The sequence below is a fragment of the Polyodon spathula genome, chromosome 4 (assembly GCF_017654505.1).
Source record: "Polyodon spathula isolate WHYD16114869_AA chromosome 4, ASM1765450v1, whole genome shotgun sequence".
Taxonomy (NCBI): domain Eukaryota; kingdom Metazoa; phylum Chordata; class Actinopteri; order Acipenseriformes; family Polyodontidae; genus Polyodon; species Polyodon spathula.
Window position 1 is genome coordinate 2,831,594 of NC_054537.1, and position 14,945 is coordinate 2,846,538.

General features: G+C 39.5%; 1 protein-coding gene across 4 annotated transcripts in view; it reads left to right on the forward strand.

Moving 5' to 3' along the window:
• The window catches only part of LOC121314057 (dipeptidyl aminopeptidase-like protein 6), a 277,540-nt gene that overhangs the window by 233,400 nt on the left and 29,195 nt on the right, over positions 1-14,945 (forward strand). For all 4 annotated transcript variants that reach the window (XM_041246865.1, XM_041246867.1, XM_041246863.1 and 1 more), the window contains exons 9-16: positions 4,947-5,101; positions 6,529-6,626; positions 7,894-8,017; positions 8,477-8,515; positions 9,554-9,661; positions 10,228-10,319; positions 10,868-10,915; positions 14,933-14,945. The exon at positions 14,933-14,945 is cut by the window's right edge and continues 106 nt beyond it. In XM_041246865.1, the coding sequence (XP_041102799.1) occupies positions 4,947-5,101; positions 6,529-6,626; positions 7,894-8,017; positions 8,477-8,515; positions 9,554-9,661; positions 10,228-10,319; positions 10,868-10,915; positions 14,933-14,945 (677 nt within the window). The remainder of the gene's footprint in view (positions 1-4,946; positions 5,102-6,528; positions 6,627-7,893; positions 8,018-8,476; positions 8,516-9,553; positions 9,662-10,227; positions 10,320-10,867; positions 10,916-14,932) is intronic.

Here is a 14,945-nt window from a genome sequence, read left to right on the forward strand (position 1 = left end):
CACCTGTCTGATTCATTAAAGGTTGATGTTGCCATCTTGTGGATGATTTTAGATACTACACCTTTAGACTGCAGAGATTGAATACCGTTGCTCTGTTTCAATGCATGTGTTCCATCTATTCACAATTCTACACTGAAACACTGCAGACTGTCACTAATCTGAACTAGCAGGGACTGGACACTCTTCAGATTAATGGTTTGTTCAGGATACCAATAGTAATCTCTACCATGCTAAAAATGCCTGCTCATTGTCTTAGGTTTGTGACGCTTATATTTAATCAAAAAACAGAAATAAAGACAGCTGTATTTTTTTTACACAGATTCTATTTCAGTCCAGACTGCCAGGGTTAATGTTAGTGAATCTACTTTTTACAGCTTACTGTATGACACGCAGGGCAGGATTCTCAAACACCAGTGTTATTGTATTGAACTCGTGGTGCAGTAACGAGAGCTTTAGCAGCAAGTGATTCTCAAACACCAGTGTTATTGTATTGAACTCGTGGTGCAGTAACGAGAGCTTTAGCAGCAAGTGATTCTCAAACACCAGTGTTATTGTATTGAACTCGTGGTGCAGTAACGAGAGCTTTAGCAGCAAGTGATTCCTGGGTAGTAAGTGTTATTTCCTAATTGCTTATGCCTCAAAAGTATAGAACATGGCTATTAATCCCCACAAACTTTGCTTTTGTGACCAGGACAGTGATATTTCAAAATCACTATTTCCAATGGGAAAATGGGCAAATGTGTGTCTTTTCGTTCACATAAAGTAAAAAAAAAAAAAAAAAAAAAACATATGAATCCAAATAAACATGCATTTATACTAAAGTAATACAAAGATGACTACAAAAGATTTAGAAGTGAGTAGTTTTTTGAGATTTACAATTATACTGTAAATACATATATAAATACATGTAAATTAACAATACATGTTAATTTGGATTCATATGTTTTTTTCTGACTTTATGTGAATGAAAAGACACACATTTGCCCATTTTCCCCATTGGAAATAGTGATATTTTGAAATATCACTGTCCTGGTCACAAAAGCAAAGTTTGTGGGGAATAATAGCCATTTTCTATACTTTTGAGGCATAAGCAATTAGAAAATAACACTTACTACCCAGGAACAAAAATTGTGTTACATAGTGTTCTCAAACACCAGTGTTATTGTATCAGACTCAGAATCTTAATTATGTGATGTATTATTCAGCAGCAGTACCCCCAGTGCTGTCCTTCGAGGCAAACACATTCAATGAAGCTTATTTTCTGAGTTGAAGGAATTCCGTTATCTTTTGCATTTATCTCTCTCTCTCTTTTTCTTCTGAATGTTATTTTAAAAACCTTACATCATATCCACACAGCAGCGTAGGCTGATTAAAGCTAGCAGCTTTGTAATAATGCTTTAAGTTCTTTGTTTTTTACATAACTATTTCTGGTTTAAAACAGGAAATTAAATTTAAAAAGCCTTTTGCTGCAGGGCTCTGTATATCAAGCCCAAAGGAAGGAAACAGTTTTGCTGGCTCTGAAACTCAAGGAAATGACATCATTACACTAAATGTTTCCTCTTTTGTGCAGGCAGATAATTGAGTTTGGTTGGCTCATGCTTGCACTTTAATCAACATCTTTATTTTATTATCTTCCATGGTCAATATTAAGATAGTTGTCCTTTACTCAAAATGCAAGCTTCTTTCCCAATACATGTTATTGACTCTGGGATGCAATGTTTATCTTGTGGTGTTAAGAGGAAAGTTGAATCATCTGGGTATATAGTCAATAGGCTTTGCTGTTTTGCTTTTGAATTGCCTGCTCAGTATTTTGCCTTCAGATAAAGTCATGTAAGCCTTGAAAATATACATTGAATCCAAAATTAGGAAAAGTACACATAGTGTTATAGCACCAGCAGCTGCAATACAAGTACTGATGCCTGCTGTGTATAAATAAGTTTTTTAATACTTTAACTGGAAAAAAAGGATTACAATTTTTGTTTTCACCTGTAGAAGAAATATGGCAGTAACAACAATATGGATTATAGTAATTACATTTAGATGTGCATATTTTGGCTGATCACATGTTTAAGCATGTCAATTACAGTGACTAATTAATTTAAAAAATACTTATTGGCTGTGTTGATAATGTCTAAGGTGGCTATATCACCTGTATGTTACATTTATATAATTAGCATGCACAGTTTTTGCATAATGTATAAGAGACATGCTATTGGCACAAATGGCACTGCGTCTGTCAGTTTACTAGCCTAGAAGAATGGCTGTGCGAAGATGTCTTGAGTACAGCAGGCTTGGCCCTGGGGTCTCCCCCTCTGTGCCTGGATGAGGTGAGACCTCCAAGGCAGGCCGGCTAGTGTTGCCAGCCCCCTGCGAGAGACACCATTGCAGAAGTGGCAGAGAGGAGCTTGGATTCCTTCTAAGAATCTACCCGGAATGTTCTACTGTTAAGCTGAGGGAACACAAGTCACTTTGCGTCATGGAACTTGGTTTCAGGAGACTAGTTTCAGGACACTGCACGGCACACCAGGGTAGACTTGTTTTGTTTTTTTTAAAGCAAAGTTGCCTCAAACTAGGTCTCCCGGTCTCCTGGAACCAGATTTCAAGCCACTGTTCCAGCAATATGCAATCAATAGACCTGTGCAATATGGAATTAAGACTTAGTTGGCTGAAACTTAGTTCCAGGAGCAGTAGCACTGGAACACATTTTAAAGTGGGGGTGCTGAAAGCCATTGAACAAAACTGTAACCCCTGTATATGTGGAAGCCATGCAAAGCCCCAGTACCCCTAGTTCCAGCACCCCTGTCCAGGAGACTGGAAAACCTAGTTTGAGGCAATTTCGCTGTATCAAACTCCAAGTCTCCCCTGGTGTGCCATGCAGTGGCCTGAAAACCACAAAATGGCTTTGTGTTCCCTTTTCTTAACACTCAAATTTAAACGTTTTTTTTTATTAATTATTGAAATGATTATAAAAGGGAGCATGGGCAGTTTTTTTAGCAGTACATGCAATTAAAGGTTAATAAAAGTTTCTTGTCACATGATAATGTGGTTTCCTTTTTTTTATCATGCTAATAAAATAATTTAGAGCAGAATAATAGTTATTTAAAAAAATGCTAATTCTTAAAATAACTAATTTCTGAAACCTTTTAAGCTTAGTGAATCTGTGACATTAGACTTTGTTTGCTGTCTTCGTCTTGATGTTCTGAATGTTTCACTCCAGTTATTAATGTTGTGCTCTATCCTGTCCTCTTGAGCTCATGTAAAAAGGGTCGCACAAGTCACCAAGCTGCTGCTTCACCCGGAGCTGATCACTGCAGCAACCCTCAGCAGGTCTCCAGACTCTTCATCTTACATTAGTGTTCAATGGATTATTGAATTATTGCTGCTTAACTGGATTTACATTCAATTAGGGATCCTATTTAAACTTGATAACCGGTCTTTGGCTATCTTTGCCATGCATATTAAGATGACGAGTCTTCGGAGAGGCAGTTGACCAAGAGATATGTAAGACCTCAAAGGAAATTAAAACTCTGCTTCAGATTAAGTGTGCATGTTTTTTATTTCGTTTGTTCAGCTTATTCGATGAAGGAAGTTGCATGGAGTCAAATTATTATTTTTATATTTCTTGTATTAGTTACAGGGGAAAAACCACTGAGACCATCTAGATTATTTCCTTTGTTTTGCATTGCCATTTCCGCAAGCTAATTACAAATACAGTTACTTATACACTTAATGCAGTTGAGCACGTTGCTTCATGTAGATCTTGACATTAGTGCACAATGCAGTATTCCATTGACAAAGTAGTTCGATGGGAAGCTTAATGGCCTAGTGCCATGGGTTTGGAAGTAGTAGTTGAGCTTCAGCAGCTGACGAAGCAAGGTGGAACGAGAGAGGGAGTAGGGCTGAAGTGTGAGGGATAGTTGGAGGCAGGGTTTATCTGTAACCAAAAAGCTGCTGGCTCTTATCATTAAGGAAGAGAGATAGCATTTTTGTTTGTAGACCTAATGAACTGACATTGATTCACAGCAGCTCCCATATCTGCTTGTTTGTCAGGATTTTTGGTGCTTATTGATGGTGGTAACTGCATGCTGATCATTGCCTCACTAGGTTTGAACAATAAAAGCAGCTAATCTGAGAAACAGAAGTGACGGCTCTGCTGTTAAGAGTGCAAGTTTTTTGCATTTTGCAGTTTGTTAAAATTTTCTTACTTATAGTCATCGCATCCTTGAATATATCGTTACAATACAGTCTCATCATTCCATTTGTTATGTATATGGAGTTCTTTTTTTCATATGTTTCAAAATTTGAAGGCTGTGTAATTCTCACCAGGGCTTCTCAAACGCGGTCCTGGGGACCTCCTGTGGCTGCTGGTTTTCATTCCAACCGAGCTCTTAATTACTTAACTAGACCCTTAATTGAACTGATAATTTGCTTAATTAGACCTTTTTACTTGTTTTCAGCTCTTAAACAGTTGCAGTTCAAGTTAGTTATAAAATGTTATGGACTTTTATTAAATTCTAGAATTTAATTACGAAGCTTATTATAAATCCTGGAAAACCACGATTAGTCTTAACCACACTGTTAACAGAAAGGATTTTGTAATTTAACATATATTGGGATTGCTTTCGTTTGTTACTGGACGGAGAACAAAAACAGATCTGAAAATGTGTTGGATTTCTGCTGTGACAAAACACCTTCACATTAAATTCATTCAGGCCCTCAGTGTTTTCATTCTATGAGAAGGGATTTATTATATTTCCAATTGATTGTAGACCCACCTGCCAAACTAAACCAACCAGCCAAACTTGGGGAAAGATAAACCAGCCAAACAAACCAGTACCACTTAGAATTATGAGACTGACAAAATAGAAGCCAGTTTACTGTAAGTGCTGTCAGAACATGTAAATGGGTGCAAAGGCTTATCTTGCTTTGTGTTTCTGTTTTTACAGAGGAGATTTTCCAAAGCCACATTGCTCATTGGTGGTCTCCTGATGGCGCCAGGTTAGCATACACCACTATCAATGACACACAAGTGCCCACAATGGAGATTCCCATGTACACAGGTTCTACATACCCTACTGGGAAAGAATACCACTACCCAAAGGTAAGAAACGCAAACAACAGCTGTGTTTACCACAAGGGAATTCGGGAGTATTATAGATCTATTTCATCCCTGTAGCTTTCATAAGGTTGCCAAACGGATGGCTTTTTCCAGATTTACCTTTTCCTGCTGGACATGGATAGTAGGTGGTTAAAAAAAAAAAAAAAAAAAAAAAAAAAAAAAAAAAAAAAAAACTTTTATCTGTCGATTGCGTCTGATTCATTTGGTATGCAAATTCATCCCAGCATATATTCTGTAATATATGAAAGAAACAGGTGGCAAGGTGGTTTTTGTAATGATAGGCAATATTGCAAATCTGACACTTTGAAAGTGGGAAAGCAAAAAGTGCTTGGTCCTGTATATAAGGCTGTGTTCACACTGAGTCCGTTTAGAGGGTTTGGTCCACACTCTGTATGATTCGGTATGGTTTGTGTGAAGTGTGAACAACAAAGTCCTCTTGGGAAACAAACTGTACCAAGTCCACCTAAAGAGGTTGTCTTGGTCTGTTTGTCAAACGAGCAGAGTCTGGTTTGCTTGCTAAACCTCAATGTGAACAGCTGCTGGACTTGGTCCTTTTGCACACAGGAAACGAACTATACAAGGTAACCTGACTCGGAAATAAACATTTCACGCATAGTTTAGGTCGTACTCAGGAAACAAGTAGAGCAAAAAACAAAACATCTCTGGGGAGCTACATGGACAGTGTGAGACACTGAAGCTCTGACAGGAATGTGAAGAACACATTCAGTAGTGGGTGTGGACAACAAGAATGTTCTCTGTTGACTTCCGGAACTCTCCACCACTGTAACAATCCAAAACATACTATTAAAAACCACAGCAATACATCGTTCAAGATTCCAAGATACCTTGCAGGATATTTTAAACATCTGGTTCACAGACCATAGAAACGAACCAAGTGCACTTGCATCCTGCGTTGGGAACAATAACAAACTCCGTCCTGAAAACAATAGAAAAGGACAAAAAAAAAAAAAAAAAAATTACAAAAACAGTTTGCTCGCATCCAAACGTACTCAGCTCCCTTGCTCACAGATAAGTGTGAAATACATTGTTTCAAGCAAAACGAACCAGACCAAGTGTGAATGCAGTCAGACTGCACAAATGAGTGATGTCGTGTGAGGAACAATTTTAAATGTGATGACTCTATGGACAGTTCTTACCACTCCAGCTAAATATATACTTACATACATATCGACTTGCTACTAGGAATCAGTGGCAACCTTGCTTCCAAAGGTTCTGTTATGCTCTAGGTGTTTCAGCCCCTGTTCCTCCTATCTCTGCTGGGTGAAGTTCTAGTGTAGCAGGTGCTTCACAGCTAAAAGGCTGCTCATTTGATAATGCCAGCTGTCAGGGCTACTTTCTGTGCATGTCCAGTATTAATGTTGTGCATTACTGTGCATGTAACCCTGCAGGCTGGGCAGGAAAACCCAACAATTTCCTTGTATGTGGTGAACCTGAATGGGCCGCCGCATATCACTGAAATGAAACGTCCTGAAGATCAGAGGATACGGTATGTTTAATGACATTTAAAGGGGTTTTCAATCTCAACATACAGTTTGCACAGATATTTCCATATACTGACTCCCAGTTCACACGGCTGCAAAGGGGTGGAAATGTATAGTTGCACAGTCTGAGGATCCATTTCTAAAATCACCACACTTCACAAATTCAGCTTACTTATCTGTTACTGCTAAACCAAGAAGTAAATTCAGGTATCCATCTGTACATATCTATAAAAGTTTACCACAGTATTTTTGCAGTATTCCCATGCTTTTCCCACAGCTGTTCTATGTATTTACTATAGGTTACCCTGGTTTGCCATGTTTATTAGCTCTCAGTGTCTCTAATTACTAATAATTAGCTTTCAGTGGCTCTAATAACTACTCTGTGAAGACACAGTGTCTCTATTTACTATGTCTTTACATAGTAGTTACTTAGTAAATACATGTGTACTTACACAGAATTACAATGTTAGAATTCATAGTTACAATGTATTTAATGAGTAAATATTTCTGCAGGATCTGTAAGTACACAATCAGAAAAGGGTTAGGGGGCTCCCTAGTGCCGCATCCAGCAAAGGCGCTCCATGTGGATGTGCCCTATAGCCTGTGGATCGCAGGTTCAAGTCCAGGCTATGTCACAGCCGACCGGGAGTTCCTAAGGGACGGCGCACAATTGGTCGAGTGCTGCCCAGGTAGGGAGGGCTTAGTTTGGCAGGGGAATCCATGGCTTGCCGCACAGCAGTGAGCCCTGTGGCCAATAGGGCACCTGTGGTTCTGCAGTGGAGCCTCCAGATCTGTGTTGTCCTCCGGCACTGGTGGCCTCTCTGTGGATCCGCAGTGCGAAAAATGATGGAGGATGCATGCTCCAGTGAGTCGGCGGGGGGTTGCGAGTGGTGAGCCGAAGATACAGATAACAATTGGGCATAGCAGATTGGGGAGAAAAACCCTGGGTAAAAAATTGGAGATGACTAAATTAAAAAGAAAAAAAATGGGGTTAGGGGTTTAGGGTTAGGGCTATGTTTAGGATTAGATCATGCAAAAAGATGAACACATTAAGTACCTTGTAACTATGCATAATAACACTGTAATGTTGTATAAGTGCACATGTGTTAATGAAGTAACTAATATGTAAATGCACAGTATTTTGAGACACTTCATGTGAAGTTTCCATATACACTGGGTACTAAACACAAGTGTGCATCCCTGCTTAATAAAATACTGTGCTGTTTGGGATTTCCTGTGTTATTTACCTTATAAACATTAAACCTTTTACAGGGAGTATTACATCACAATGGTGAAATGGGCAACAAGCACTAAGCTGGCTGTCAACTGGCTCAACAGAGCCCAGAACATCTCTATCATGACTCTGTGTGAAGCTACTACTGGTGTGTGTACGAAGGTATGCAACTAATGCTGGCGTCCAAATTGTATTTTTTATGCACTCGTTAACAAAACTAGTATGACAATGAAAACCAGCACTTTGACTGAACAGTTACGCTGCTCAAATTATTCTTCCTTGCTTACAGCAGCAATCATTCATACAATTTTATTGAAACTTTATTTAAATGCCTTATTCTCATGCCCAGTGTAATATTACCATGTCCGAAGAGCATTCATATTTATATTGGCTTCATATTGAGCATGTCAGATAAAAGCAAATACCAGAAAACTAATTTACAAAACAGTAGTTAATATAATAGTATATTTTCCGTATGCTATGAGATATTTGAATGAATCGTTTCGATATCACCAACCGGTATATACCTGATTATCTTACTAATCATTTCAATATCACCTATATATCTAATTATCTTACTCATTATTTCAATATCACCTATATACCTAATTCTCTTTTCAGAAACATGAAGATGAAAGTGAGGGCTGGTTACACAGACAGGTGAGCGCAATGGGAATGCTGCTTTCACTGGAAGCACATAGCATAACACTGGAAAGGGAATGCTGCTTTCACTGGAAGCACATAGCATAACACTGGAAAGGGGAATGCTGCTTTCACTGGAAGCACATAGCATAACACTGGAAAGGGGAATGCTGCTTTCACTGGAAGATCAAGCAAAGATCAATCAAAAGATATATCTTTTTTTATAGTCAGACTGACTAGTCTTGCCTAAAGGAAGAGGTGTCAACAAAATATAATATTAGTGGTGAAGTGTGCCAAACATTTTGTTTGTATTTATTTTTATTACATATTTAAGAAATGTGTTACTCTGTATGTCAAATACTGTTGTTATTATTCTTACTAGAGTAACATATTGATTGATTTATTCCAGTTTTCAGTGTTTATTTATTTAATTGTGGGCCTTTTTGTAGAGGGTTTATCAAAGCTTTTATTAATGTGAATAAAAGAATTTACCGGTTATGAGTATTGAGGTATCCAGAGTACATTACTTGAAATCCTGGAACAGCACAGATGGGAATTCACATGAAATCCTGGAACAGCACAGGTGGGAATTCACATGAAATCCTGGAACAGCACAGATGGGAATTCAATGAAATCCTGGAACAGCACAGATGGGAATTCACATGAAATCCTGGAACAGCACAGGTGGGAATTCACATGAAATCCTGGAACAGCACAGGTGGGAATTCACATGAAATCCTGGAACAGCACAGATGGGAATTCACATGAAATCCTGGAACAGCACAGATGGGAATTCACATGAAATCCTGGAACAGCACAGATGGGAATTCATATGAAATCCTGGAACAGCACAGATGGGAATTCATATGAAATCCTGGAACAGCACAGATGGGAATCAATGTGTAGGGTGTACCTCTATTGTAACAAAACAAACAGTTCATTTACAGTAGTAGTCTCTGGTATTCTTCATGTGTATTAGTGTTTATTGGATAAAGCCTGAAACTAGTTCCAATATAGCCCTGGTCATACATACTCATGTGAAACCCTTATTTGCAGAATGAAGCTCCTCTGTTCTCTCAAGATGGAAAGACATTCTTCTTCACGCGAGCGATTCCACAAGGGGGGCGGGGAAAGTTTTTCCATATTGCTATGTCTTCTTCCCAGGTACAGTGCTCTTACTGTTTTGTCATTATATGTATACATATACATGAAGTGATATTCATATGATCTTCAGCGAGAGACGCATATAGGAATTTGCAAATCAGCTGCAGTTATTTCAGAAAGCTGGCCCTGCTCGTGTCAAAGCCTCATATCTCAGATTCACATATCTCAGTGTGAGTCTTATTGTGTGGATTAATGCAGAGTGAATCACTCAAAACAACAAGTCAGTTTAATTCCAATGCTTTATTAATCTTAGAGAACACCATGCAGTACGAAAAGGCATGATTACCAATCTCAGAGACACAGAGTGTGGCACTCTTCTCTTCTGCTCTAACACACAACCTCTAAAGCCTGAGGTGACATCATCACACTCACAGTCCGTGCATTTCACACACACACACACACACACACACACACTGCTACTAAGACATATTACTATAAGAGAGTACAAGAGGCAGACATTGGTACAGAAGATTACAAGAGCCTGACAACCTCCATAGATCATACCCAATAAGAAACGTGTCCTCATTACATACAGTCTGCTGAGGTTGTGTTTATTTTTTTTTCAGAATAACGGTTCCACAGACACTTTGCAATCTATAACTTCAGGGGACTGGGATGTGACGGAGATTTTGTCTTACGATGAAGCAAAACAGAAAATGTAAGTTTTTTTTGTTGCCGTTGTTTTTTTTTGTTTGTTTGTTTTTAATGCGATTTCCTACTCTCATATCATTTCATTTACTAAATCCATTTGAAGCAATGGTAATGAAAAACATGTAATTCCCTTAGCTATTAATGCATTAAATAGCATGTAACTAATAGCTTTTCACTTTCATGCTTCAGTTAGTTATAGCTACAAACATCATTTCATAATCTTCCATTCTAATGTAGGTCTCAAAATGTGCAGTGTTGAAAGAAACATGTTATACAAACATGTATTTTCATTTTAAAACCTGACCTCTGGTAGTGCACTACAGTAGATAAAAGAAGCCCTGGTCCTTGGACATTTCACTCAGCAGTGTCTATAGGGGCAAAGAATCTTACTGTCTGAAAAGCATGTCAGGGAAGCAGCTGATTGGTTACTGACAGCAAAGAAGGCCCTGAAGGGGTTGGCCCATGTCACTCTCCAGGGGAAGTGACCAGGAAAGTGTAGTTTGTTTTTAGTAAGTGACTGCATTAATTACAGTTGTTTTTCTGATTTACTCTTAGCTATTTTCTGAGCACAGAAGATGTTTCTAAAAGGAGGCACCTGTACAGGTAAATATGGGAAAAACATTGTTATAACCTGTGTTATTTCTTTCTGGATTTATGTAAAGGCATATGTAATGACTGTCTCTTTAGATCTGAAATAAGAAACTGTATCTATTGTGTTAACTGTAACATATGTAATATATTTCAATACTAACTTTGATTTCAAACGTTTAAACCACAGATCAATGAAAAATAAGGCTAGCATGTCAGATTGAATTGCATGAATAACCATGTACTTCCATTGTAATAACTGGTTAATTACCAATGGTTCTGGCTCCTACTCATTTACTGCTATTACTAAATTTACTAAATTAAAAGAGAAAACTACCCCTAGAGTCTGCGAGAGCGGGGGCGGAAGATGACTCAATGTTGGATAACACGGTTAATGACTTAGGAATGGAAACAGATATGAGAATGGAGAATACTTCACAAAAGACTAGTTCAAGATCTGCAGTTAGCAAAGACATGGAACTCCAGGTTTGTCTCTGCAGCTGGAGCAAGGCAACAATGGTCAGGGGTTTGAAGATTCATCAAGGGAGAATGAAATGCTTGAGGGAGAAGGGACAAGGGCCTCGCATTGATCAGTACTTCTTATGAAGTCAGTTGAATTACATCCAGTGACAGGAAGAAACCACAGTTCGCAGGATATCAGCACCCCTGTCATAGACGCGAGGAGGACTTGCCTGGATACAACTAGTGATGAACCTAATGTGTGAACCCAGTCAGACGAACCAGCGTAAGAGAGAAAAGAACCTCAACGGGCACAAGCCTGGAGTTAAATGGCCAAGAGCTTGTGAGAAAACTGCGTGGGACACAGTAAACATGGATCTCTGCTTTACTTTGGAAAGGTTAAATGGAACAGTTGAAAAGAAGCTGGATAAATTTGAGTACATCATCTACGCATACGGAAGCGAGAGGTTTGGAATTGGAAAAAGGAAGGAAAAAGTACAAACTATTCCTGGAAAGTCTAGACGGCAGCAGGAGATTTACAGCTTAGTTAGAGAAAGGAGGCAGTTGAGGAAGCAATGGAGAAGAGCAGAGCAAAGGAGGGACTCAATCTGTTACAAAGGGTCATAAATGTTAAGCTTGCAACATTGCGCAGAGCTGAGCGCCTACGGAAACGCTACAAAAAGAAAGATCTAAGTTTGAGCTGGAGAGATATTTGGAGGACACATACAGATTTAAAAAGGCAGGAGCCTATGTCAATTCCTTCAGACATCCCACCTATCAATCCACCCGAATACCAAATGGAGGACTGTGCACCTAAGTGGAAAGAAGTAGAGCAAGCTGTGAAAAAAGCAAGGGCATCATCATCTCCAGGGCCTAATGGAGTTCCATACAGAGTGTACAAGAGTGCTTCTGGAGTTCTACGAATCGTGTGGAAATTAATGAAAGTGGCATGGGAAAAACAAGTTGTACCAAGAGCATGGCGCTGAGCAGGTGGAGTCTTTATACCAAAAGAAAAGGATTCTACAAGCATCGGTCAGTTTCGTCCTATTTCCCTATTAAATGTAGAAGGCAAGATTTTCTTCAGCATTATTGCTCAGAGATTGTCAACCTACCTATTAAAGAAGTGCTTCATTGACACTTAAGTACAAAAAAGAGGCATTCCAGGTTTCCCAGGATGCTTAGAACACATCAGCGTAATCTGGCAACAAATTCAATCAGCAAAAAAGGAGAGGAAGGAGCTCCATGTGACATTCCTGGATTTGGCTAATGCATATGGTTCAGTGCCACATGAACTTCTTTGGGCAGCATTTGATTTATTCAGCATACTGATGACAATAACAAATTTAATGAAAGCCTACCTTGGAGATTTGCAATTTAGTTTTTCAACATCAGAATTCAGCACTACATGGCAATGCCTAGAAGTTGGAATAATGGCAGGATGCACCATTTCTCCACTGGCTTTTACCATGGCAATGGAAGTAATTATTAGGGTATCAAAATGGGTAGTGGGAGGAGAGCGCCTGGCTTCTTGAATGCGACTACCACCAATTTGAGCATACATGGATGACATGACAACAATGACTATAACAGTAGCCTGCATTAATCGATTATTGGGCAAATTAACCAATATCATTAAATGGGCACAAATGCAATTCAAGCCCACTAAATCAAGGAGCATCTCTATAATTAAAGGTAAATTAGAAGATAAAAAGTTCTACATTAATGGTGAGGCAATACCAACAGTGCCGGAGAAGCCAGTGAAAAATCTAGGGAGATGGTACGACGGGGATCTAAAGGACACAGTTCATGTGGGAGAAGTTAGACAACAAGCAGTGGAAGGGTTAAAGACCATTAACAGCAGTGCTTTACCAGGCAAACTGAAACTCTGGTGCTTTCAGTTTGGTCTACTGCCAAGACTGCTGTGACCACTGACTGTGTACAAGGTTTCCTTGACATCAGTTGAGAAGCTGGAAGCTTTAATCAGTTCATACGTCAGGAAATGGTTGGGAGTTCCACGCTGCCTCAGCAGAGTAAGACTTTATGGTAAAGGAATACTGCAGCTACCAATCTCTGCTCTAACAGAGGAGTTTAAGTGCACCAAAGTCCGACTGGAAATGTCATTAGTAGATTCACGTGACAAATGCGTAAGGGAGGCAGCACCTGTGTTGAAAATGGGAAGAAAATGGATGGCAAAGAAAGCTGTGGAAGATGCTAAGGCTGCCCTTCGAATCAGAGATATTATGGGGCAAGTTCAGCATGGAAAAGGAGGTTTTGGTTTCAGTTCAGCTCCTCCTACATGGCACAAGGCAACCCCGGCTCAACAGAGGAAGCTGGTAGTCAAGGAGGTGCAAAAGCAGGAGGAGAAGATCAGGTGTGTAAAGGCCGTTTCCCAGGACAAGCAGGGAGAATGGATGAGATGGGAAAGTGTGGAATAACGCAAGATCGGCTGGCAAGACCTGTGGACAATGGAACAGAGCAGGATCAGTTTCCTCATCAGATCAGCATATTATGTTCTCCCATCACCACAGAACCTAAACCTCTGGGTGGGTGAGGATCCCTTATGTCCTTTGTGTTCAACACCTGCAACATGAAGGCACATTTTGACAGGATGTAAGGTGGGTCTTAGCCAAGGATGGTTTACTTGGCACCATGACCAGATTTTGCAATGTTTGGCCTTAGCATTGGAAGACAAGCATAACCTGACCAATAAGTTGCCACCAGTTCCATAAAAGCAATACACACAAAAGCCAATATTCCTCCATCCAAGAGAGCAACCACCAAGAAAAGGTGTTAAAACCAAACCTCGCCCAGGATAACTGGAAGCTGCTAGAGACTGGAAGATGCTGGCTGATGTTGGTCAACAGCTTATTTTTCCAACCGAGATTGCCACCACTAACCTTCGACCAAACATTGTCTTATGGTCTGGATCAGCACGCCTTGTTCATCTGGTACTATGAGAGAGAGAAAGTTCGGTATGCTCAACTAGCTGCTGAAGTGGAAGAGCGAGGATGGAGAGTCCGAGTTTACCCAGTGGAGGTGGGTTGTCGAAGATTTGTGGCACACTCTACAACCTGGTTTCTCAGAGACATCGGGCTCAGTGGTCAAGAGTTGCGTCGCACAGTGAAGAACTTATCTGAAGCAGCAGAAAGGAGTGCGAACTGGCTATGATTGAGACGGAAAGATTCTGGATGGGGATCTCAAGCACAATAGAAAGAAAGCAAAAACAGCGTGGAAATGGCCTCACTGAAGAGTGTTTTGTTACCCAATATAATAACATTGTAACACCACTAGTAGTTACCATGTAATTGTCAGTTTGTAGTTATTGCCCTGTTATTACATGGTTATGTGCATTTGATATTCTACAGTGCTACTAAACAAGCCTGTATTGCAGCATGTGGTAATCTAGTATTTCAAAAGGGAGAGATTTTTTGCACTGCAAAACATAATATGCTGTTAACTGTTATTATCCAACAATCGAATTGCATTTTTAAAGACGCACTCAAAAGCTTTGATATGATGTTTTGGTTTTCCTGAATTATGAATTCATGTGATTCTATACTTTTCACAATTTAGTGCTGACACTACA